Source organism: Balaenoptera musculus, chromosome 12 (assembly GCF_009873245.2).
Source record: "Balaenoptera musculus isolate JJ_BM4_2016_0621 chromosome 12, mBalMus1.pri.v3, whole genome shotgun sequence".
NCBI classification, from domain to species: domain Eukaryota; kingdom Metazoa; phylum Chordata; class Mammalia; order Artiodactyla; family Balaenopteridae; genus Balaenoptera; species Balaenoptera musculus.
In genome coordinates, this window is record NC_045796.1 from 39,318,894 (window position 1) to 39,341,170 (window position 22,277).

Genomic DNA, 22,277 nt, shown 5'->3' on the forward strand with positions numbered 1-22,277 from the left:
GGCACATGGGCTCAGTAGTTGTGGCTCACAGGCTCTAGAGCACAGGCTCAGTAGTTGTGGAGCACAGGCTTAGTTGCTCTGTGGCATGTGGGAACTTCCCAGACCAGGGATCAAACCCGTGTCCCCTGCACTGGCAGACAGATTCTTAACCACTGCACCATCAGGGAAGTCCCTATCTGAGAGAATTTATATCCACACCGACCCCTTTACTAAGTAGGCTCCTGTAATTTCTATTATTGTTGTTGTTGTTGTTATTAATGTACAATTGCAGACAATTTCCTAGGGAACACTTTTTTCTCAACGTTAAATTCTCTACTATTTGCAACATGTCTCCACGGTCACTAGAAAATCATTTATATAAATGTCTACTACATATCATTATTGATTTGGAACTATTTAAAATGAACCTCTTTTTTTATTCCAGCTGTGTTAATGCCCTCAAATATCTTTGTTATATACAAGTTGGGTACAATTTTAGAAGAATTATATTGTCACTTTTCCTTTATTTTCTGAATATAATTTTCATTATATACAAAAATCAAAGAAAAAATTGTAGTATTACCTATAAAATTTCAGTGACTTTAACCTCTGCAGTGTTATTGTTTCTGGAGAGGATTATTGAAGCTTGCTGCTGAACTGTGGCAGAATCAGAATGCAGCAATTCCACTTGCTACGTAGCCTCTTATTTCACTGGAGCAGCTCAAAGATTGCCTACCTTTGCTGGTCTCTTACAGACTCCACCTGCATGTATATATTAGAACCCATACTGAAGCAATGCTACATTTTGAAAATCAGAATTATTACACGGAAATCCTTTGAGGCTATATTTACTGGGGCTGTGATAACCATGAGTAAATTAGACATTTAAAGAAACATCATTAGGCTTGTGTCTTTATTTAAGGAGGTATAGAGAGGGCTAGGGATGATTATTCCAAAGAAAAAGAGCAAGAGAAAGACACGTCTTGTTGCCTTTTGCTGCTGGTTCAGCTACTGGCTTTCCTGGGCTAGTGGACTCATGTAAGCCCTCTGTACACACTCAAGAGGGCAGAGCTCTGCTTATGCAGCCCTGACCATCCAGAAACCAGACAACCCTATTAGTCAGCCCTATTACTGGTTATATTCCTTCTGGCATCCACCACTATCCTCTCGCTGCTTGCTTCTTATTAGTCTGACTTATCTGAGGTTGCAAGATTCACCCATGGTCCAAGAAACTGCAGACCAAATCATAACCAGGCAACAAGGAGGTTAATTAATTACCTTCTATTGAGAATGCAATAGTAGCACCCTTAGGTTCCTCTGGCATTGGCGTAATATGATGGACATGAGAATTATTGACTAGCTTTGTGACTAAGGCTTGCATATGTTTGGATCTAATGCCAGAGAATTCAGAGCAGAGCTTATCTTCTTTCATATTCTGATGCTCAGGACCATGCACCTGATGATTCCCCCAACTTCTCTTTGTCTTCACCATGCTTTTTCTTGGCCATTCCCACTCATCAAACAAAAGCTAGAGCTAAGAATAGGGTAAGTCGGCTGAGGACTTTGAAACTGATCCCCAATGATTTATTCATCACGAACAGTCACCCTAGTTCATTATTGCCTTTGTCTCTGGGAGTGGTGTAAAACCTGAAATGATCTTCCTATTTCTTTGTAAACTTTTTCTCCATTACAGCCTCCTACCAGATTATTTTGAGAGTTCCAAGAAATATCCCAGCACCTTTAAACTTATTCTAGATCCTGATAATCAAGATTCACAAGCCTTCCTGTAGGCTCTTGGTCAAATGCAACGAAACTACCATATTTGTAAAAACAACACACACAAAAAATGTGCTCTCCAATGCTTTGCTCCTGACAAACAAGATAGATGCATTGAAAAATGCCTTAATAGCTGACCTAAATCAACGATGTTTCAATCCTTACTAATACAGAAGTGCAGAATTCCCATATAACACTGTCTCCACATTTTTGGTCATATTTGGTATCCTTGGGTAGTTAGGGACACTCAGACCAGTCTGTGGACTTCTGAAATCAGGTCAAAACCCCTTGAAGTCAAAAAGGACACTGAGAAGAAATGAGATTCAGGAAAGTTGGTGCAGGAGATGACCCAGCCTGGGAGCAAAGGTATCTTCCTACTAGCAAACTTGGAAATAAAAATTATTTCTATTTTCTGAGGACTTTCTTCAAATTTAAGGTGATAGGTTTATGACCTTCAAATACCATATAAAAGTATATCTGTTTTTCCACCCCTTCCTTCTTTCTCCACCAAAATCGAAGCAGTCTACAGGCCCTCTCTTTAGGTCTTGTTCTTTATAACTACTTTAATCTCACACAGTCATGTACAGACACCCATTTAAATCAACATGCTGAATCTTGAAATGTGAAGTTCCAGGCGTTGTGCTCTCCCACCCCACCAGGAATCTGTTCCCACCACCACTTCTCATTTCACGATACATTAATTCTTTTGGTTTAGCCAAATGCAAAGCAGTAAATTACCCCCGTTAGCCTGAAAAAAAAAAAGTTAATGAAGTTTCTCCATGTGTCTATTCAATTCATAGTTCTTGATTTCATCTTCACATGCTGAAATACACAGAAAAATTGATCTTATTTATTCTTAGTACAATAAATAGCAACAGGGACACTCCTTTGCCACCAAAGCCACTTTTAAAAAGTCTACAAGCCTATGGATATTTAAGGCTCTAGTTTATCTATCAAGAAAATCTTGCTCTGAGGGACAGAGCATTTTCAGTGGAGCCCAGAATACATTCTTGACACAATCCAAATCCACCCGAACTCAGTGGATTCTAAGTGATTGCTTGGAGCGGCATGTCCATTCACAAGCACCACCACCGTATTTTTTGCCTTCCATCCCAAACCTCAGATGAGAATAGAAAAAATGGCTGGAAGGATAGATTTCTTTCTTTCCTTCCTTTCTCACTGCATTATTAATCATTTTTGTCAGTACAATAGATACTGAGATTTAATGTTGCAGAAAAGGCAGAAAACTGGTTTTAGCTTTTATTTTTAATAGGTTAAAATATATATTTTATATTTTATCATATATTTTATCAAATTTATCATAAATATGATAAATTTATCATATTTATCATGTCTTCCAGACCCATATATATGTCTGGAAGACATGATATGATCAGAATCATTTTGTATTTGAACCTGGCAGGATAAATGAAGTCTTACTTGATTTGCTTTAACTAAGGACCACATGTTTAAGACATTGGGAGTTCACAGATGAAACTGTCTCAAAATTTATTTTAATCTTATTCTTGAAATTTGTTTGACTTGAGTCTGATGACTAAAACACCACATTTACATGATATATGCAGAGTTTTCCATTTGATTGTTTATTTTTTTGAAAAAACATAGCCTGAAAGAAATAAACTAAGTTAGTGCTGATTATAACAGTTTTGGAAGACTTCTAGATGCTGAAGTCATGTGTTTTTTAAAATTACAGATAAAGCAAGTTCCTATTCATCCAAATACACGTCCCCTTAAATGAACAAATAGATTGTACCTCATTCAACAATTTACATTTATTTTAAATAGACATGATTAGAGAACAGCTTGTTGTACTCTATACTGCTGTTTCTTTGTCTATGATTAAAATTATTTTTGAAAGAAAACATCATATCATTTCCATCCAGGTTCACCTTACCGATAGCTCATTGACTCCATTGTATGTGTCTTCTTACATCTTTTGATCTTGGTTTCAAATAAATGTTCAATGTTTCTTTCCAGAGCCTATTAAGGGAAAAGAAGTGAAGGTTCCAGCTTCCCTAAAGGAAAAAGGTATTACTCTATAATGAAATGTGAAAACACATTGATCTGCCTATTGCATATTCAGTTATTTGCAATGAAGTAGTATATCATTATTTTTCATATTCTCAAAACTCTAATTTTTATATGCCCTCCTCTGTTTTTGAGCAAAGGAAAAATTCTAAATTGTACTGTGAAACAACAAAGGAAAGAGTGGCTGTGTCAGAAATACTAAGAAAGCTTTGAAAAATGCATATGCTATTCTGATTCTATGAGTCTGTAGTGGAAAATCTACATTTTGTAAATATCCCAGGGTAAATCCTATTAGGAATAGCCATGGGAAACCAAAGATTTAAGATACAAAAAAATACTTAAAATTTCTCAGTGATAGCTTGCCATTCTGTAAGTTCAGATACAGTAAAATCCTAACAAATTTTATAGTTAGGAGTAACTTAGCGATAAACTATAGTCCAAAACCATCATCTTGTAGGTAAATAAAACTGAAATAGTCAAGAAACTTTTCAGTTATTGTAATTTGCCCCAGAGCCAGCCTGAGAACGCTGATCTCCAAATCAAGCACTGTGATCTTGCTAAGGTATCTTATTGCACCTCTGGCCTTCCTACTATACTAGGCTCAGAGGAATGTGGATTCTGATATGCCATGCATCAAGTTATGTTCCCTAAAACATAAGTAAATATGTTAAGTCCAATGTAATACATTTAGTTTCTAATTATCCTAAGACATTCTATGGGTGTGGTGTCATTCTCTGAACTGTCTAACATTTCTTGTTGTCAAAATGAACATATTAGTCAACCAGTAAAACCATGAAATATACCTGCTATGTTGAATGTTCAAATAGAGCCTGTTTCTACATTTACCCAGAAGAGAAGATCTACGTGAACTATTGACAAATATACAGGGACTTAGTGGTAAAAATTCCAATTTACCGGAATTTTTATTAAAAAGAAAAAAAACTTTTGGGTGAACTTTTATAAGCATGTGCTGGAGTTGGAGGAGATGTGGAAGAGTAGTAGGAGGGGAAAGCTGACAGAAGACTCAGTGAGAGCAATGAAGGATGCAAGGAGAAGCTCCATTAGTGTACCAATGTATAAAAAAATACCCTAAAGTCATATTTTTCTAACTTTGCAATTAAATTTAAATTAAACAAAATTGTTATTTAGTGAAACATGAGAGCATGGCCTGATTTTTTTCTCAGCCATGTATGTACTTAATTTTTTTAAAGAAGTATTTAAAGCAACATGGACTCCAAACCTATTAAGGCATTTATGTTTCACTTCAGAAAAATATCATCATATCCAAAACTTTATTTTTATTGTCACCTAGGTAGTAGTTATTTTGGTGCTATATACAATTTTATGTTTTTCAGGCATAATATGTAAATTAGGATGTTCTGCTTGCAAGAGAATTTTTACATGTTATGTTTAATGTTCAATAGGCAGCAAAATGTTGTTACATTGTATTATTTGAAGAATGAATTAATTGTGACGACTAATGACATTCCTTTGGATTTAGCTAAACTAATTTATTTCTTTAAAAGAACTCTAGATTTCTTCAACATGATCTGACTGTTGATTGCAAGGGACATTTATATAAATATCTAAATTGAAAAGATTTGATGCCATCAAGTAATTCAATCATTCAATGATGTTACAATTCTTTTGCCAAACTAAGATAGAAATATCAAAAATGAGGGACAGACAGGAATATTATAAATTTCCCCATTTTTATTAGAAGTGCAGTGCAAAATTTTCCCCAGTAGAAATGTGTGTGGAATGTATATATGAATGAAAAACAATTTAGGTTTCCACTAAAAACACGTGATGCTAATTTGAGTCTTTGAACACTGGAAATATCTACTTAAGAGTTTCCTCTCTCTTCTTTCATCCTTCCAGGTATTGTTTTTTCATCATCCCATTCCACATGGTCAGTGTAGCACCAGCCAGTGCGTGGCCACAGATAATGGTGGTGGGGAAGGCAGCATTTGGAAAAGATGCATTTTTTAAAGTTATATTCTCATTTCATTAATATTGAATTTTCTTCTTTACTGTATGTTTCAAATAACCACTTGAGTATATTTAACGTGTTTTTTCTTTTACCATTTAAAGCAACAATGATCTCTCTTAGTAATGTGCTGGAATATTATTGGTGCTTTGCAATTTTATGCACTGAATTTCATCATTTGTTTTCCACCGAACAACCAACATTCAGGCCTGTGGTGCTGAATGTGAATGACAGTCCTAGGACATTTTGACAGAAAGTGTAACACGACATGCAGACTTTCACTTTCACCTCTGAGAGGTGGTGTCACATTAGGCTTTCTTTCCTTAAAGGGGGTCACTGTCGTCTCACATATATCAGGACAGCTACAATTCAAAAAATTCTTGCTAAAAAAGAAATTAATTTTAAAAGAAGTCTTGTTAGATTAAAAGTTTAACATATCTTCTTTTAGTAAACAGAGGGAGTCTTAAAAGTCTTCATTTAATATCCAGTCAAAGAGCATCAAACAGAATGATAACATCATGCACACTTAAATGATAAAATTCACAAATACATAGAAATTAAACAACATATTCTTAAAAATCCAATAGGTCAAAGAAGAAATTAAAAGGAAATTAGAAAATATCTTTAGACAAATGAAAATGAAAACACAACATACCAAAACTTACGGAATGCAGCAAAAGCAGTTCTAAGAGAGAAGTTCATAGCAATAAATATCTACATTAAAAAAGAAGATGAAAGATTTCAAATAAACAACCTAACTTCATACTCCAAGGAACTAGAGAAAAAAAGAACAAACTAAGCCCAAAGTTAGCAGAAGGAAGGAAATAATAAAGATTAGTGAAGATTTAAACAAAATAGAGAATAGAAAAATCAACAAAACAGAGTTGTCTTTTGAAAAAATCGACAAAAATGACAAAGCTTTGGCTAGATTTAAAAAAAAGAGTGAAGACCCAAATAAATAAAATTAGAGTTGAAAGAGGAGACATTATAACTGGTGCTACAGAAATAAAAAAGGATCATAAAAGACTACTACAAATGTTTATATGCCAACAAATTGGACAACCTAGAAGATCTGAATAAATATCTAGAACATATGATAGCCAAGACCGAATCATGAAGAAACAGAAAATTTGAACAGACTAATAACAAGTAAGAACATAATCGAAAACCTCCTAACAAAGAAAAGTCCAGGACCAGAAGGCTTCATGGTGAATTCTACCAAACATTTGAAGAAGAATTATTGACAATTCTTTTCCTGAAGAATTGTCTAAATAAAAATTATACCAGTAATAGTAGCACTTTTACTCTAAGTAGCAACTGACAGTCTAACACTTTTCCGGTTGTGCCCATCAGGCCAAAATGCCAAGTTGATAGAGTGAATGGAAAGGGGTTACATTTTGGAAAGAAAACTAGTTGAGACTGCCAGAATTTTCTCTTAATAATTGGCTTTCCAAAATTAATGTATCCAAGTACTGTGAATTTTATTTCCTTCATCCAAAAAATTAATGTACAGCAATAATAATGTGCAACTATATGTATGTAAAATATATGGATAATTATAAATGTAAAGCCCCAATAGTCCTTCCTTGGTATTCTCTCCATTTAAGCCCTCAAGAGGATGACTCACTTTCACTCTGCATGTTCATTTTTCTTGTCACTCCAAGCCACATTATGCAAATATTCTAATGTGCTTCTCTCCTTCAGGGGAAATTTTTTAAAATGTCATAGTATTGTATTTATTAAATAAATAATTAATTAATTTAAATATATTTAAATAAAATTATTTTATTTTTTATTTTTCTTGTTCCCTTTTTAAAAAGATTTAAATGCTTAAATCTTTAAATTTAAATTTAAATTTAAAAAGTTTTTCATATAAGGTCATCTATTATTTTTATATATTTAACCAGTTGTAGGATGATCCATACCTATGACCTCTGACCTTTTATTCACGTAATTGATAATTCTCACTTCAAGTTAAAGAAAATGAATTCTGGTGCTCAGAAACATAAGTAAGAAAAAGTGACTCTCTCTTGATAAGGGAAAAAAACAAAGAATGTCTGCTTATTTACCTTGGCAAGTGATTTTTGCACAACTTTCTGAACCATTTGAATGCTTTAAAGTCAACTGGTTCATTACCTGAAATATATCCAACCAGCTCTCCTGCCATCTTCAAATAACATCACAGGACCTTGTTCTGACTGACTATTCTCTGTGCGACCTACAATATGTTCAGCCTCCTCCAATTATTTCTTACTTCTTTCAGTGCAGACTCTTCATGTTGGGAAGCTTCAGGGAAGGATAGAATAATGAGGCACACATAGCAAGGCATAAAAGAAAGATTAGATAAAGACAGAGTGACACTATCAGGAATGTGAGACATTGTATTTAGCATATACAAAAGACAAAGGATCACGAAAATGAAATGATGACAGAATGAGGCACGGAAAATGTATGCATTTATTCTGTGCTGCAAAGAGAGAATGCCCTCTGGCTCATTTTGTGTTTTTACTGTCCACTCAGCAAACTTTCTTTGTGAGCATCAAAGTCCTACGGGAATCTTGCCAAGGAAGGGTTGCAGAATCAGGACTTAGTCATAAAGCATTGAGTCATGCATTAAGTGTTTTTATTGCGAACTAGAGCTATTTTAAAACTATACCTATAGAAGCTTATAAAGCATAATTGCTTTTCTTGTTGACCTAATGGGAATGAGAGGTGAGAGAGAGACAGACAGACACAGACATAAATGCAGAGAGAGAGCGGGTGTGAAATTACCAGATAATTATCTGAGGATAATGTACACCAATGTTGTGTATCTGCTGGGTCCACCCTAAATGACTTTTCCACCCATGTAAGGTTTTAGTTAATGGGACAGGGATTCCACTTTACATTTTGGTCTAAACCATCTAAAACTGAAGCTTATAAATTTGATTTTCTTGGCATTTTGAAACCACATCTTAAATAGTTTTGTGTCAATAACAATTTTTGAGTGTTAGAATAATATTCTGGGGATATCTTAGTCACTGAGGCTCCAAAGATGAACAAGACAAAATCCCTGTCCTCAAAGATCTCACAATACTTGGGAAAGAGAGCTGGGAAAGAGTAAAAGTGAAGTGGCCTCCAGTGGTGACTTAGACAAAGCAAACCAAAGTTTTCATCCAATCAATGGTATCTATGATATAGGTATTAGTACATGAGTGCTCAGGAAATATTTGTTCAGTTATTCAATCTAATCTCAGCCACATACATCAGCTAATTATCATTGCTCCCATTTCAGAAGGTGAGAAAATTAAAATTTAGAGTGTTTTAGATGCCTCACATTAGACCATTTGGTTTTTCAATAGGGAAAAAAATTTTAAACTGAGGGATTTTTTTGTTCATTTGGTTTGTGTCTGTCTGTTTTTCTCCAGCTGCAGTGCAAAAAATGATCTCTTGCTTTGGATGAAGTTGGGCAATTACTTGAGAACATCATCACCTTGCCCCTTTATTATGCATGAAAGAATTCCTCAGTTTACAAAGATAACACTGATTTAGAAACTCAAGCAGGAAAAATAGGAGCATAGAGAATGCATGAGGTTTCACAAACATATGAACATGGTTCAATAAGAGGAAGGAAAATATTAAACAGTCCATGGAATATTGAAGGAAAGAAATGTAGGCAGAGATAAGATGAAAAGTTGTGGGGTAGAGGCTGTCAGGTGTTGGTTCTCTGTGTAACTTCACCCAAACTCAGGACAGTTTTGTCTTTTGGAAATCTGTGAACTGAAGACATTTCAAATCAAACTGAAAGATAATCAGAGCTTGTCTTTCTCACAGTTGTGTTTACCAGAGTCACAAAATAATGTGTCCACAGCAGATGAAATCAAATGCTACCTATTAAAACAGACCTCTTATTTGCAAAACACTTTCTCTTAAGACATAGTTAAGAAGAAACGTGTGTTCCCTGACGGTTCTTCCAAATCCCAAATTGGGTAGCGAGCTGATTGGAGAGACAATAGTGCTCTATCCCATCCAATAAAACCTCATGCAGAAAACAAAATATGAAAGTGTGTGTGTGTGTGTGTGTGTCTGTGTGTTTTGCAAACCATTTGTTGTTAAATAATACAATAAGGACACAGTAAAGTGTAAATGTGTATATGTATGTAATTGTAATAGTAGTGGATTTTCATCAAAAAATGCAAATGATTACTCAAATGATATAAAAATCATGGGTTTAGAATAAATTTATGAATGTTACTTCATTTAATACAACTTTAATTGCTTTATTTAAATATATTTATATTTAAATATATTTTATTGAACATCTTGGTAGAAAAATATAAGAAAAATCATTTCAAATATCAGTAAAGAGACTAACATACACTGTTGGCTTTGTGTCTGACGCTAAGTGCTTCACACGTAGTGTTCAACTTCATTTTCACAGCAATCCTTTTTTTTTATTAATGTGAAAATTGAAGCACTGGAAGTGAATTGCCCGGGTCACACAGCTACCTGAGGTAGATTTGGGAGTCATGTCTGGCAATATGACCTGCCTCCTTTGCCAGAAGGCTTCCCATATTCCCTCAGACCAGAACTCACATACAATTGCCTAGGGAAAACAATGCTGAAGTTCCTTTGTATATTTTATATAAATAGGTTTGGTGACCTGCTTTTAAATGTAAAATCTTCCCATGCCACTAAATATTGAATACTACTCCAGCAGTGAGTGAGATAGCTATCAATTTTCTATCCATGTTCAGTATATTTACCTAGTTTAACCAGCTTAATTTAGGAAACTGTTTATACGATTCATGATTTAATGACTGGCTGGAAAAAAATAGAAACCTCTGTGGCTTTATCGTTCATGCTAATTACAATCTTAATGACTCTGTTAGTAATTTGTACCTATAAGATATAGCACATGGCTTACTATGTAGTTTTTATGCATGAAATATTTAAAAACTTTCACTCTGTCTGTATCAACAGTAGTTATAGCAGTGTGCGTACAAGTGTTTAAGGCTTTGGAGTTGGAATGAATCAGTATTCAAAGACCAGTTTTTCCACTTACTAGGGAGTACATACTTAGACAAGTATTAAGCCTCAGTATTATTATCTGTAAAGTGGGTGTAATAGTAGTATTTAGTTCATAGGAGTGGTAAACGAGGATTATATAATTGTTCATTCGTGCAACAAATTTTGTGCAACAGATATTTATTGATCCCTAGTCTGTGCAGAGCACTGATCTAGACACTATCATACGGCAGAGAAAATGAAAATTCACCCCAGGACTCATGAAATTTGTATTCTACTGGGGTTAGAGAGCTAATAAAAATGAATATTTAATATTATATAAATAAATTATAGATAATGCATATAATACACTTACTTAGTGAGTGCCATGTATAAAATACAAAACATCATTAGTTGCAAAACCAAGAATTATTATTATTATATTTTATTACACATATAAGGATTCTATGTGCTGAAGAAGCAATTTGATAATGATAACAAAAAAGATTGGGAAAAGAAAAATCAGTGGCATTCAGCTTCTAACTTGCAAAATATTTAAAGTGGAGATATTCTTAAAAGAATGCACATTCTTGGGATTTATATATTGCATAGATTTCTTTCTTTTCAATTTATAAAGACAGAACAGAGACTCCTAAACAAAGTTGATCCCCACTGCTGCCCTTCTCTAATTCAAGCACATGCATGTTGAAGTTTTGGTTGGCCTGCTTTACTTGAGAACACAGTGTTGATGACACTGAAAAATCATTAATGAAGCTCCCCTCCCCAGACCCACCAGCAATTAACATTTCATAAGTGAAATCAACCGCCTGGAAAAGTCAGTGCTGCATATGAAATGGCAGGCTGTCTGCTTCAAACACTCAGCTTGGGGATTGCTTGATTCTATGTTTCTGCAGTGCTTGTGAGTCGAGCCCAGAAAGAAGGGCTCAAGTGAAAAATGTTTATGGAAACCAGATATTTTATTATACAATAAAAATCGATGGTTAAAAATATTTAGCAGTATAGACGGGGTGAAAATACAAGTTCCTGTTCTCTTTTCCAGGCTTCCAGATCTCAGTCTTCAGCATCAAATACTGCCCTTAATTTCCTGAAACTTCTCAATGAAGACTTTTGACTAAACTTAAAAAAAAAGTATATATATAGACATATATATTGTTGTTGTTATTTGACTATATATACATATATAAATATGTCTATATATATATATTTGTCATTTTTATAGGACTAAGAACAGGCATCCATATGTGACTCAAAAATTAAAGACACACTTCAGTAGAAATGCTGTCTACAAAATGAGGGCACCAAGTTCTTAGGGGCCAAGTAGGCTAATAAAAGAGATGTCCACCTTAGAAATCCTCACCTATCAATTCCTGCTTTGCATATTCAACGGTAAAGTTCCAGTTCTGTAAGAACAAAAGAAAACTACCTTGAGAGATCATGTAATTTAAGTTCATGAGCATAATTTTAAAATAAGTAAGCTTTTTCCACACATCACTCTTAATTCTTACATCAATTTTACAACATTATTTTCTCCATTTCAGCAATGACAAAATTGAGACTTGAGGATTTAAGTAATGCCCAAGGTCACAAAACTAAGTAAATGAGCTTGCTTAAAAAACCAGATTATAGATCCAAAAGCCTCCTTTCCACGCTTCCCAAGAATTCATAAGTTGTGTGGTTATCATGTTAGTGTTGTTTACATAACACCAAAAGTCAGTAGTTCTCACATCGTGAGAGGGTCCACAGCCACATGCATGTTGAATGATCATAAGAGTGGTTATAAAATTTCATGAACAAGGTAGAAGTTGGTTCTGATTGTATTGTGCTCATAGCTGATAAAAGTATTCCCCACAACTTTTATTTTTTACAGAAGATCTTTTGACAAACATTAAGTCTAAAATGATTCCACTTCAAGATTACATGGCAATGTGATTGACAGGGGAGAGAACCAGGTGTAGAGTGAGAAGCAAAACTCTTTCAAATAGACAGCTCTACATGATGAGCAAAATGCCTGTGGACCCTGTCCTAGAACATTGAATATTTATCTCTAACTCTAGAAGCATGAATCAGTTTCTTCTAGGACTACAGATACACAGGAGGGAGCATTTCATAGTTCTCTATATTTTTTGCTCTATATTTCATTGTCTATATTTGTTTTGTTCAGTCATTCATTCAACAGTATTTATTGATCATACACCACGTGTTAGATATTTGACCAAATGCTGGTATTTGAGTAGCAAACAAGGCACAACCCTTGCCCTGTGGAACTTAAAATCGAAAGAGGGGATACAGACAATAAACAAAAATTAATTAAAAATAGTATAACAAAATTTTATACCACATTAAGGCACATAGAAAATATTAAAATAGTGTATGTCCTACCCGGTTAAGTGAATGTGTCAACTAAAAAGAGAGAAATATGTGCCAGAGAGTGTGGAAGTGCAATAATATAGCGCTGATATCACTTTTTACAGGATGTGCATTCAAGTGGTACAGGAAGTAGGGTGTGAATGGCTATGGAATTCTGTATTACATAAAATTCTGCAGTTAAGCAAATGAGCTTTATAAAAACTTGTAACTCTAGGAAATAGACTCCATTAGGCTAAGACCCAAATAAAGCTGGTTAGCACTACCCCTGACACAAAGTCTGTACTCAGTAATATCCCAACCACAAGCTCAGTTTTTCTGCTGTTTGAAGGGAGGAAAAATTGTAATGTACCAGAACCCTTCTATTAATCAAAACAAGACTTTATGCCGAGAGAGGAGAACTATGAGGCCAAGGCAAAATTGTTTAAATAAGAGAAAGGACTGGGGAGCATGAACATATCAGTTATTGCAGTTGTTGGGGTAGTGTCATGAGTATTACTTGGATAGCTCAAAGAACTATGTATTTATCCTGTACTGATATTAAGTTAGAATGCAGAGTTTCTAGACAAAAGCCATTGTCCTAGGAAATAAGAAAGCACAATACTTTATTTTAATGTGTTTATACTATTATACTGAAGTTAATCCAATTTAATTTATTTTATAAAATTAATAACAAATACTACTAAAAACAATAATTATACCAGTTTGAAATGATTAAATTAACCACCAGGTGGAGCTCCATGAATTCAACGTATGTAGTCAGAAGTAGGAAATTGCTTAAATTCGTCAAATTAGGATAAATTACAACACATTTTTTTTCTGAACCGTTTTGGCTAATTTCCTTATTTGCAATGCTTAGAGAATTTATGAATTATAAGAGATGGGCTCTTATTAAAGACAAAATGCCAAATTACTTGATTAGTATAAAACTTTTTAGCAAACTGGAATTTAAACCAATGTCCTTTGCGTAAGTTACTTTATAGTTTACTACAAATACATATTCCATTGTGTACTGATAAAAGTATGTAACTATAATTGAAGCTGAGAACAAATGAGAAAAATCTATTAAACCTGCCTATTATTCCATTTAATACGGATTTTTAAAAATGCTTATTTTTTCCAATTTGTTTGTTTGTGTGTGTGTATGTGTTTGTCTCACCCCAGAACCTGAAATTAAAAAACATGAAAAGATGTCCAAAGCAGGTAAGGACACTTTGTAAGATTTACATATAAGTATATATTCTGTTTATAATGAACAAGGCCGGTGTTACAATCAGGCTGTGTAAGGCCTTGAAATGCTGAAAACATTGAAAAAATACTCATATACCCCAAATATTTTAATTGTAATAAGCCATAAACAAAAGTATGCTAAAATTAATATAGCTTCTGTTTTCTGTTAGCAAATTTCGGATACGTTTGTCAAAGCATTGGAACTGTTAACATATGCTGCTCCTTATTTATCTACTGAGCAATTGAACATTGTTTACAAAGTGCTAAGGGGACAATTTCAGTTTCAGAGAATTTAGCCAGATTGTGACAAATGTCTAAATCTTATTCTTATAATTGGTTGAACCTTATGGAATCACCTGTACTCGAACATCTTTTACCTCAAAAACAGTAGTTTCATACAGTTCAACATAACAGATTCAACTATTTTCTTTCCCACTAATTAAATATCCAAATACTCTTTGGAGGCGTAATGGAATACTTTTACAAGAGACTTCCTGCAAACAGGTTCTTCGAGAAAGGAAGACAAGAGATTAGCTGGTCACTTTTAAGACAGGTGTTAAAAGTTAGAAGAAGAAACATCATAGAATAAAGTGCAGGAAAAAAAAAAGACTAAAATTCCTGAGGAAAACTCCAATTAATTACAGTCTTTCTAGGGCTAACCCTATACCAAATATTTTATATCTATATGAAGATATTTACATGTCTGTATCTACATACGCAAAAGAAGGTTATATCTATATCTCTCCCTATAGTGAAAGTGATACTATGTACATGCAGACATTCATATCGTTGGTGTTAAAATATTTTCACATAACTAATTTTTACAAATTTTAACCTACATTTAAGTAATTCTTGCTTCACCCTTCTCTGTATAGGTTAAATATTAACCTAAATTATTGTCACTTCTACGAAAAGTATTGTCAACATATCAAAAGGGATTGTTTAAGTTTTTTTTTTATTTTTAGTGAATGAAATAATTTTAAGTGACTTTATAAAATCTGAAAGTATGCATTCTCTGGAAGATAAATGGAAAAATCAACAATTTTAATCAGTAAGAAAAATGCATGATAAAGACAAAATGATACATTGAGTCTTAACATCAAAAGTTATAACTGAACTTTAGATATATCTGAAGATAAGGAAAAGCTATGTATATAAATTACTTTACTGCTGTTAGCACCCTTACTGGGGTCAGCAAAAAATCGCTGGCCAGATAAAAGGTGCATGATGTCACCCCTTCCTGTAAGCATAGCATTGTATTTTATGCTTTATTTTACTTTTGGTATATAATGGAAAATACTAATATATGCACTATAAATTTCCTAGTATTGGTTGACATTAAATAATTATGCCTATTTTTATGTTATATTTATTTTTCTCTTCCTAAAAGGAAAGAGAAATCAGCACTAAGGGCTATTTTATTATAAAATATAATCAATTAACAATTTATTGACAACATATATTATGCTAATATCACTGCCATATGTCAAGAATTGTGCTTGGTGATACAAAGTTTAGAAACAAGTGATAAGATATTGTTTCCATCCCAAGAGAATATGATCAAGGACATAGACGTGAACTATTGAAAGATGGCTACCAGATAATTAGTTACATTTGTGAAGAGTGCTCTAGGAGTCTAGAGAGAGGGGACATTCCTGTAGTCTGTGTCAATCAGTGAAAACTTCAGGGAGATGATGGATCAAGCTGGGATTTTAGGAATATGCAAGAGCGTCTGAGGCAGGAAGGTGATTATAAAGCATGGTGGAAGTCAGCTTTATAGTAGAAAAACATGAATTTGACTCTCTTGCTAGGGGTGTGACCTAAATTACTTAATGTTTCTGAGTTTTAATTTTTTTGTCTATTGAATACTCACTTGGTAGGGTTGTCATAAGAAATCCAGTTGATGTTTGCTATTTGGTTCAGATTCAATAAAAGGGAACTCTATTTAGGAGTTAGCCCGGAGGCAGGGATGAGCATGGCATAAGCAGGAGACAGTGAGGGGAGGATCAAGGACCAAAGGAGATTCCAGGGGCTACATGAGGAACAGAAAATGGCAGGACTGCAGCAATGACGTCTGGCCATATGAGTAAAAGATTACTTTTATAGTAATCTAAGTGTTATAAAGGTGGGAGAAATTGATAGGGAGAGGTACAGAGAGGCAGCATTAAGGAAGTGAATTCTGTTTACTTTAAATATTATTTATAGCCATGACTAATATTCTGTGTGGAATTATAAGGAATTAAGTTTTTTAAATATCACAGGACCTAGCAACCCACTGAAAAATACTAATAGCATCTTGTTATATACCCTTTCAGTTATATGAATACATACAATCACAATCATACTCTCTGTACTGTGGTATCACTGCTTTTGTAATTGTCAAGCTGTTTCACAGGAAAAGGCTAGAAATTGATGACATTAGCTATATATGACTCCAAGGTCTCAAGCACGAAAAGATGAAGAAGGTGATGAAATGTAGAAGTTGCAAAGGAAATGCAGGTGGGGTGGACAGAGGTGTCCTAGAGACACTAGGAAATCGGGAATATTCACTCTGAATCCTCACATAAGGTTTTGTATCTATGAGCTTAGAGGTTTAGAGTTAGAAGCCAAAGGAGAAAAGGATTTCTTCAATAAACAGGAATGTAGAGAGAAAAGAGAAGGGAATGAAAGGCAGCTTCTTGGAAAAGTAAAAGAACTGGTAAAAAGGAAAGTGTGTTACCTGAGAGATCGGGACACACAGTGTATCAGTATCCCAAAGCCCGGACACTTTCAAGAAAAAGTCAAAAAATCAGCAGTCTCAATGTCTCAGGAAAGTCAAGAGGCATGATGACTGAGAAACAGCCATTATATTTGACAGAAATCTGTTATTTTGTGACCAAGTGGAGAGCATTTTTAGTATAGTGGTGGAAGTAGAAAGAAACTTAGAGGAATTAATAAGAGAATTTATCAATAATAAGTGGACGCAGAACAGCAACTACTTTTTTCAGGAGTTTGCTGTTAAAAGGAGACAAAATACTATATTCCAGCAGGTGGAATCAATGAACTAGGTTTGTTGTTTCCATGTTTATGATAAGGGGGAGCATTCCAGGGAGAGGAGGAGCATGAAATCCAGAGGGAGATATTAATTTGGAGAGAACGGCCCCAGATATGACAAGTGTTGGGATACACACTACAGATGGAGGACGTTAGCTTAATTATGAGGAAGAAAAAATCCCCTCCCCCCGAGCTTTGAAAAAATAATGAAAGGATAGATTAAATTAAAGCTGAGTGTACATGAGGATGCTTCTGGTGAGCAATCTTTTCTCCTAAAATCTCTTCTGCAAAGGTGACCACTAACATGTCCGTTGCCAAACCCAGGGGATAGTTTTCTTGCTTCATATTACACTGACCTCTAGATAATATCTGACCATGTTCGTCATCTCTTACTCCTCAAAAAGAAAAAAATCTTTTTCTTTGACAGAAACAAACATTTAACTCACAGAGTTAAAAATAAAACAACAACAAAAGATGACTACAATTTTAAAAACTGAAGCAACATTGTAGCAATTATTTATTTTTGACATGGCATATTATTAGCCTCTAAATTCTTTGTTTTTTACCCCCTAATGAAAACGATGGCAAACAGGGCATGCATTTCATTAGGTAATTGGAGAATAGCTAAGTGTTCTTTTCGGGAAGCAATGGACATTAATTATAAGTAGTAATGTAATTAAAACCAAAAAAGACTTGCATAAGCAATAATTTACTTTTCTTATTTATCAAGAAAATTGATATTCATAAACAAAATCTTCAGAGTTCTGTAACTGCATTTCTAACTGCCTCATCAAAATCTTCACATCGTTAATCTGCCTGGACATCACTTTGTTTTAAAATTGAACTCAATATCCCTTAACATTCTCTTTTCCTTTTGTTTCTTATCTCAAAAAATGGAACTCGTGACTCAGAATTCAGTTACACTGACTTAAACATCTGAGTCATTTACAGCTTTCCCTTCTCTTTCAGAACCCAACATCCAAGTAAGTACTAAATTATATGTTTCCCAAATTTGGTCTCTCCTTTTTTTCTCTCCCGGTAAGACCCTAGTTCTAGTTCTCATCATCTCTTGCCTGAATAAATATACAAACCCATGACTTAATCATCTTGTTTCCATCTCCTCTTCAAAGATCTACCAGAAGCCTATGCTAGTTACATTTTCTAAATGGGTATGTGTAGGGGCACAGTGTTAGGTTCATTGCCACTGCATTATACTGCCCCCAGCGTATTTCTTCATGTGGCTTCCATTTATCTAATCCACCACCACAAAGACATTTTAAAAAGATCACCAATTCTGTGGATTTTCGTCTATTCAGTGACTTTTCAATATTTTCCTTTCATGTCAGGTCCATATCAAAAACATCTTACCTGTTTAACTTCCCTCCATTCTTGGCAACTTACTTTCCCACCCACCCCCTTTTCTCTGTCTTTAAACACACAACATGAGTTATCCAGCCTTGGTCTGTTTGCACATGTTTTCCTCTAGCATATCATGTGATAGCAATGTTTGTTGAATGGGTTTCTTTTAACTTTGTGTCTCAGCTCCTATATTATCTCTGCTGTGAGCTGTGCAGCCTTTTCCTTCTCAAAGGAGACAGAAAATCACTCAAAAGCCACCATAGCCACAGCAGATCAACAAAATTATCCTCATAGAAAGGGAGGCGTTGGTTAATGATTATTTTAAAAAACCTATTTTTGACTTGTGTCTTGGATTTGCAGTATAGCACATGCAGAGATAGTTTTTTAAATGTAAAAGACCAACAGAGGCCGGATGGTTTAGAGAGAGGAACTCTAGGACAATAGGTATGGAGTGATTTACAACAAATCACTTAAGTTCTGAGTCCTTCATTCTTTACCTATGAAATAGAGTTCCCATCAACAATGTATTCCATGCTAATCTAACAGACTTATTGTGAAATCACGTGATATAATGTATGTGAAAGTGCCTTCAAGAGCTATGAAAGCAGAAAAAAAATAAAAGGCTATCACCCATATCCTTGCTACTCCAAGGGTGGTCCACAAAACAACATCAGCATCACCTGGTTGCTTGTTAGATATGTAGACTCTTAGGTCCCATTAATAACTGCTGAATAAGAATTTGGATTTTTACCAAGACTTCAAAGTCATTAGTATGCACATTAAAATTTGAGAAAGAAAATTATAGATTTCATAGACATCTAAGATTGCCCTTATCTCCAGGGAAGAAAAATATATCAAGCTTCTCTCTGTACATTTAGCTAATGCAGAGTGTACATGTGTTTTTGAATGGTTGCTTTCTAACTAGAAGCAAGGTCCTCACAATAACTAAGCACTGGTTGACATTGTCCATCCACTATCTCATTTGGGTGATTTCTGAACTTTGTTCATCCGTGAAATGACTGAGGAATCAACCCTTCCTTTCTCATGACACAGCACAGGCAAACAGGCACTGCTTGTACCTGTGTGTTCATTTGAGCTTAAAAGGAATAAATACACGTATTTTGCTTGAAGTACCTGTATGTCAAGGATAAACTGTCTTTTTATTTTACCAGCTGGCTAAGATATTGATACAACAGGTGAATGACTTAGTGAAAGAAAACAGGATGCCCTTACACCTATCAGTCATCAAAGTATCTCTGGCCTATATCTTTTAAAGAACTTAGTTCCAATTGGTTACTCTATTTAATTTACGTCTATCATAGTATAAAATAAATACAGTTCAATATCTATTTAAAATTTACCATGGTGATCCTGCAAGAGAAATACGTATTAACCTTATTAACTGGATCTTAATAGATAATAGAGAGAATTTACATTCTCTCTTTCTCTCCCTCCCTCCTCTCTCTCTCTCTCCCTATTTCTCTCTCACACACACACACATACGTGTTCGTGTGTGCGCGTGCACACACACACACAATACTTTATGTACATCTTTAAGTTAACCAGAAAGCATTGGATATTTGAATATGCAGGGCTCCTATAAATTGTAGAGATAATTAAATCTCAGTTTCATTAACTAAACTAAGTTATAGTAGGATCAATGGCTAAGTTTAGTTTAATAAGTATTTATAGAATTTCTACCATGCATTAAATATTTTGCTAGGTTTTAAGCTCTCAAGAAATATATTTTATCTAGGCAGAGATCAGTAAATAAAGAGCTAATACTAGCAAAAAAAACAATAAGTAATTAAAATCAAACAAACAAGAAAAAGTTGTTCAGAGTGAATTCTGTAAACAGAGGAAAGTTTTATTTTTCCAGCCTATTGGTTCAGAGAAAAATTCCCAAAGGAGAGAATATAAGAGTAGTCTCAAAGTATGGGTAAAGATTAGCCAGGTGAAGAAAGCCTGGGGAGGATATTGCAGACAAGAGAGAGTAGCACAAGCCTCAGCTAGAGGAGGGAAGCAGTGAGGAATATTGAGAGCCACGAGTATTTCACCTTCACTTCAGCAAAAGGTCTGCGTGGAGGATAGGAGTAGGTGAGGCTTGAGAGGAACAGCTGTGTCCCGAGTAAGGGTTGTGTCCTTCTTCCTAAGGGAAATTGGGAACAACTACCAGAGTTTAAGCAAAATGAGATACAACTTAAATTAGAATTTCAAATTGCTCAGTCTGGCTAATTACAGAGACTGAAGATAAAGAGGATGTCAATAGTTTCAGGAAATCGGTTGGGGGCAGGAGACTATTGCACTGATACCTCTAGAGTTATTAGACTTTCATAGAGCACTGGTAGGAAGGAAAAGAAGAGAGCTATTATAGAAGTATTTAGGAAGTAAAATTGCCATACTATGGAAAAGGAGGTGGAGTGGAGAAAAATTCAGGATAACTCCCACGTTTCCATCTTGGGATTGTGTGTGGACAGTAATGTCATTTTCTGTGATTGGAATTTTCAAGAGAAGTGCAGATTTAGCAAAAGGAAGCTATATGTGTTATGTAAAGTTTTGACATATTTATTATGCAAATTTTTGTTGAGCAGTTATTATATTATAGGGAATATTGAAACGGAGCAGGACCCTATGGTCCTGGCCCCCCCATGTCCTCAGCCTGCCTTTTGTCTGTGGAAAAACTTTAGCCAAAGAATAAGTTTAATTAGAGAAGTGAGAAAATGCAGAAACAAAGGAAAACAGTCAAAGGAGACCAAATAATAACAGTTTAATCATTAAGCAAAGTCAAGGACCTTTAGTTCCTCCTTAAGGGCTATAGATAATATTCTGAGCCATATCCTGTGAGCTGTCTTATAGACACTGAAACCCCACCAGGTGGAAGAAGTTAACTACATGATGGCCAGGCTGTAGCCATGACATAAGCTGCCACAATTCCGAGAACTGGCCTCAAAGAAATGGGAACAAACCCTGGAACTAAAGACTAACTGTACTTAAAACAACCAAGATGACGCCGATCAGACCACCACGTTACTGATTGCAAGATGGCTGTCAGAACTGACTGTGCTGTTCTGCTCCCTCCCTCCGCCAATACAACCCTGAAACTCCCCTTTAAAAGCTCCTGTCCCGGGCTTCCCTGGTGGCGCAGTGGTTGAGAATCTGCCTGCCAATGCAGGGGACACAGGTTCGAGCCCTGGTCTGGGAAGATCCCACATGCCGTGGAGCAGCTGGGCCCGTGAGCCACAATTGCTGAGCCTGCGCGTCTGGAGCCTGTGCTCCGCAACAAGAGAGGCCGTGGTAGTGAGAGGCCCGCGCACCGCGATGAAGAGTGGCCCCCGCTCGCCGCAACTAGAGAAAGCCCTCGCACAGAAACGAAGACCCAACACAGCCAAAAATAAATAAATAAATAAATAATAAAATTTAAAAAAAAAAAAAAAAAGCTCCTGTCCCCTGAACAGCAATCGGGAGTTGGTTCTAGGACAGGAGAGTCCAC

General features: G+C 35.0%; 1 protein-coding gene across 1 annotated transcript in view; it reads left to right on the forward strand.

Annotated features, from left to right (window-relative positions):
- The window catches only part of TRDN (triadin), a 370,489-nt gene that overhangs the window by 299,031 nt on the left and 49,181 nt on the right, over positions 1 to 22,277 (forward strand). The window contains exons 23-24 of the mRNA XM_036871396.1: positions 3,754 to 3,804; positions 14,330 to 14,368. Coding sequence (XP_036727291.1) covers positions 3,754 to 3,804; positions 14,330 to 14,368 — 90 coding nt within the window. The remainder of the gene's footprint in view (positions 1 to 3,753; positions 3,805 to 14,329; positions 14,369 to 22,277) is intronic.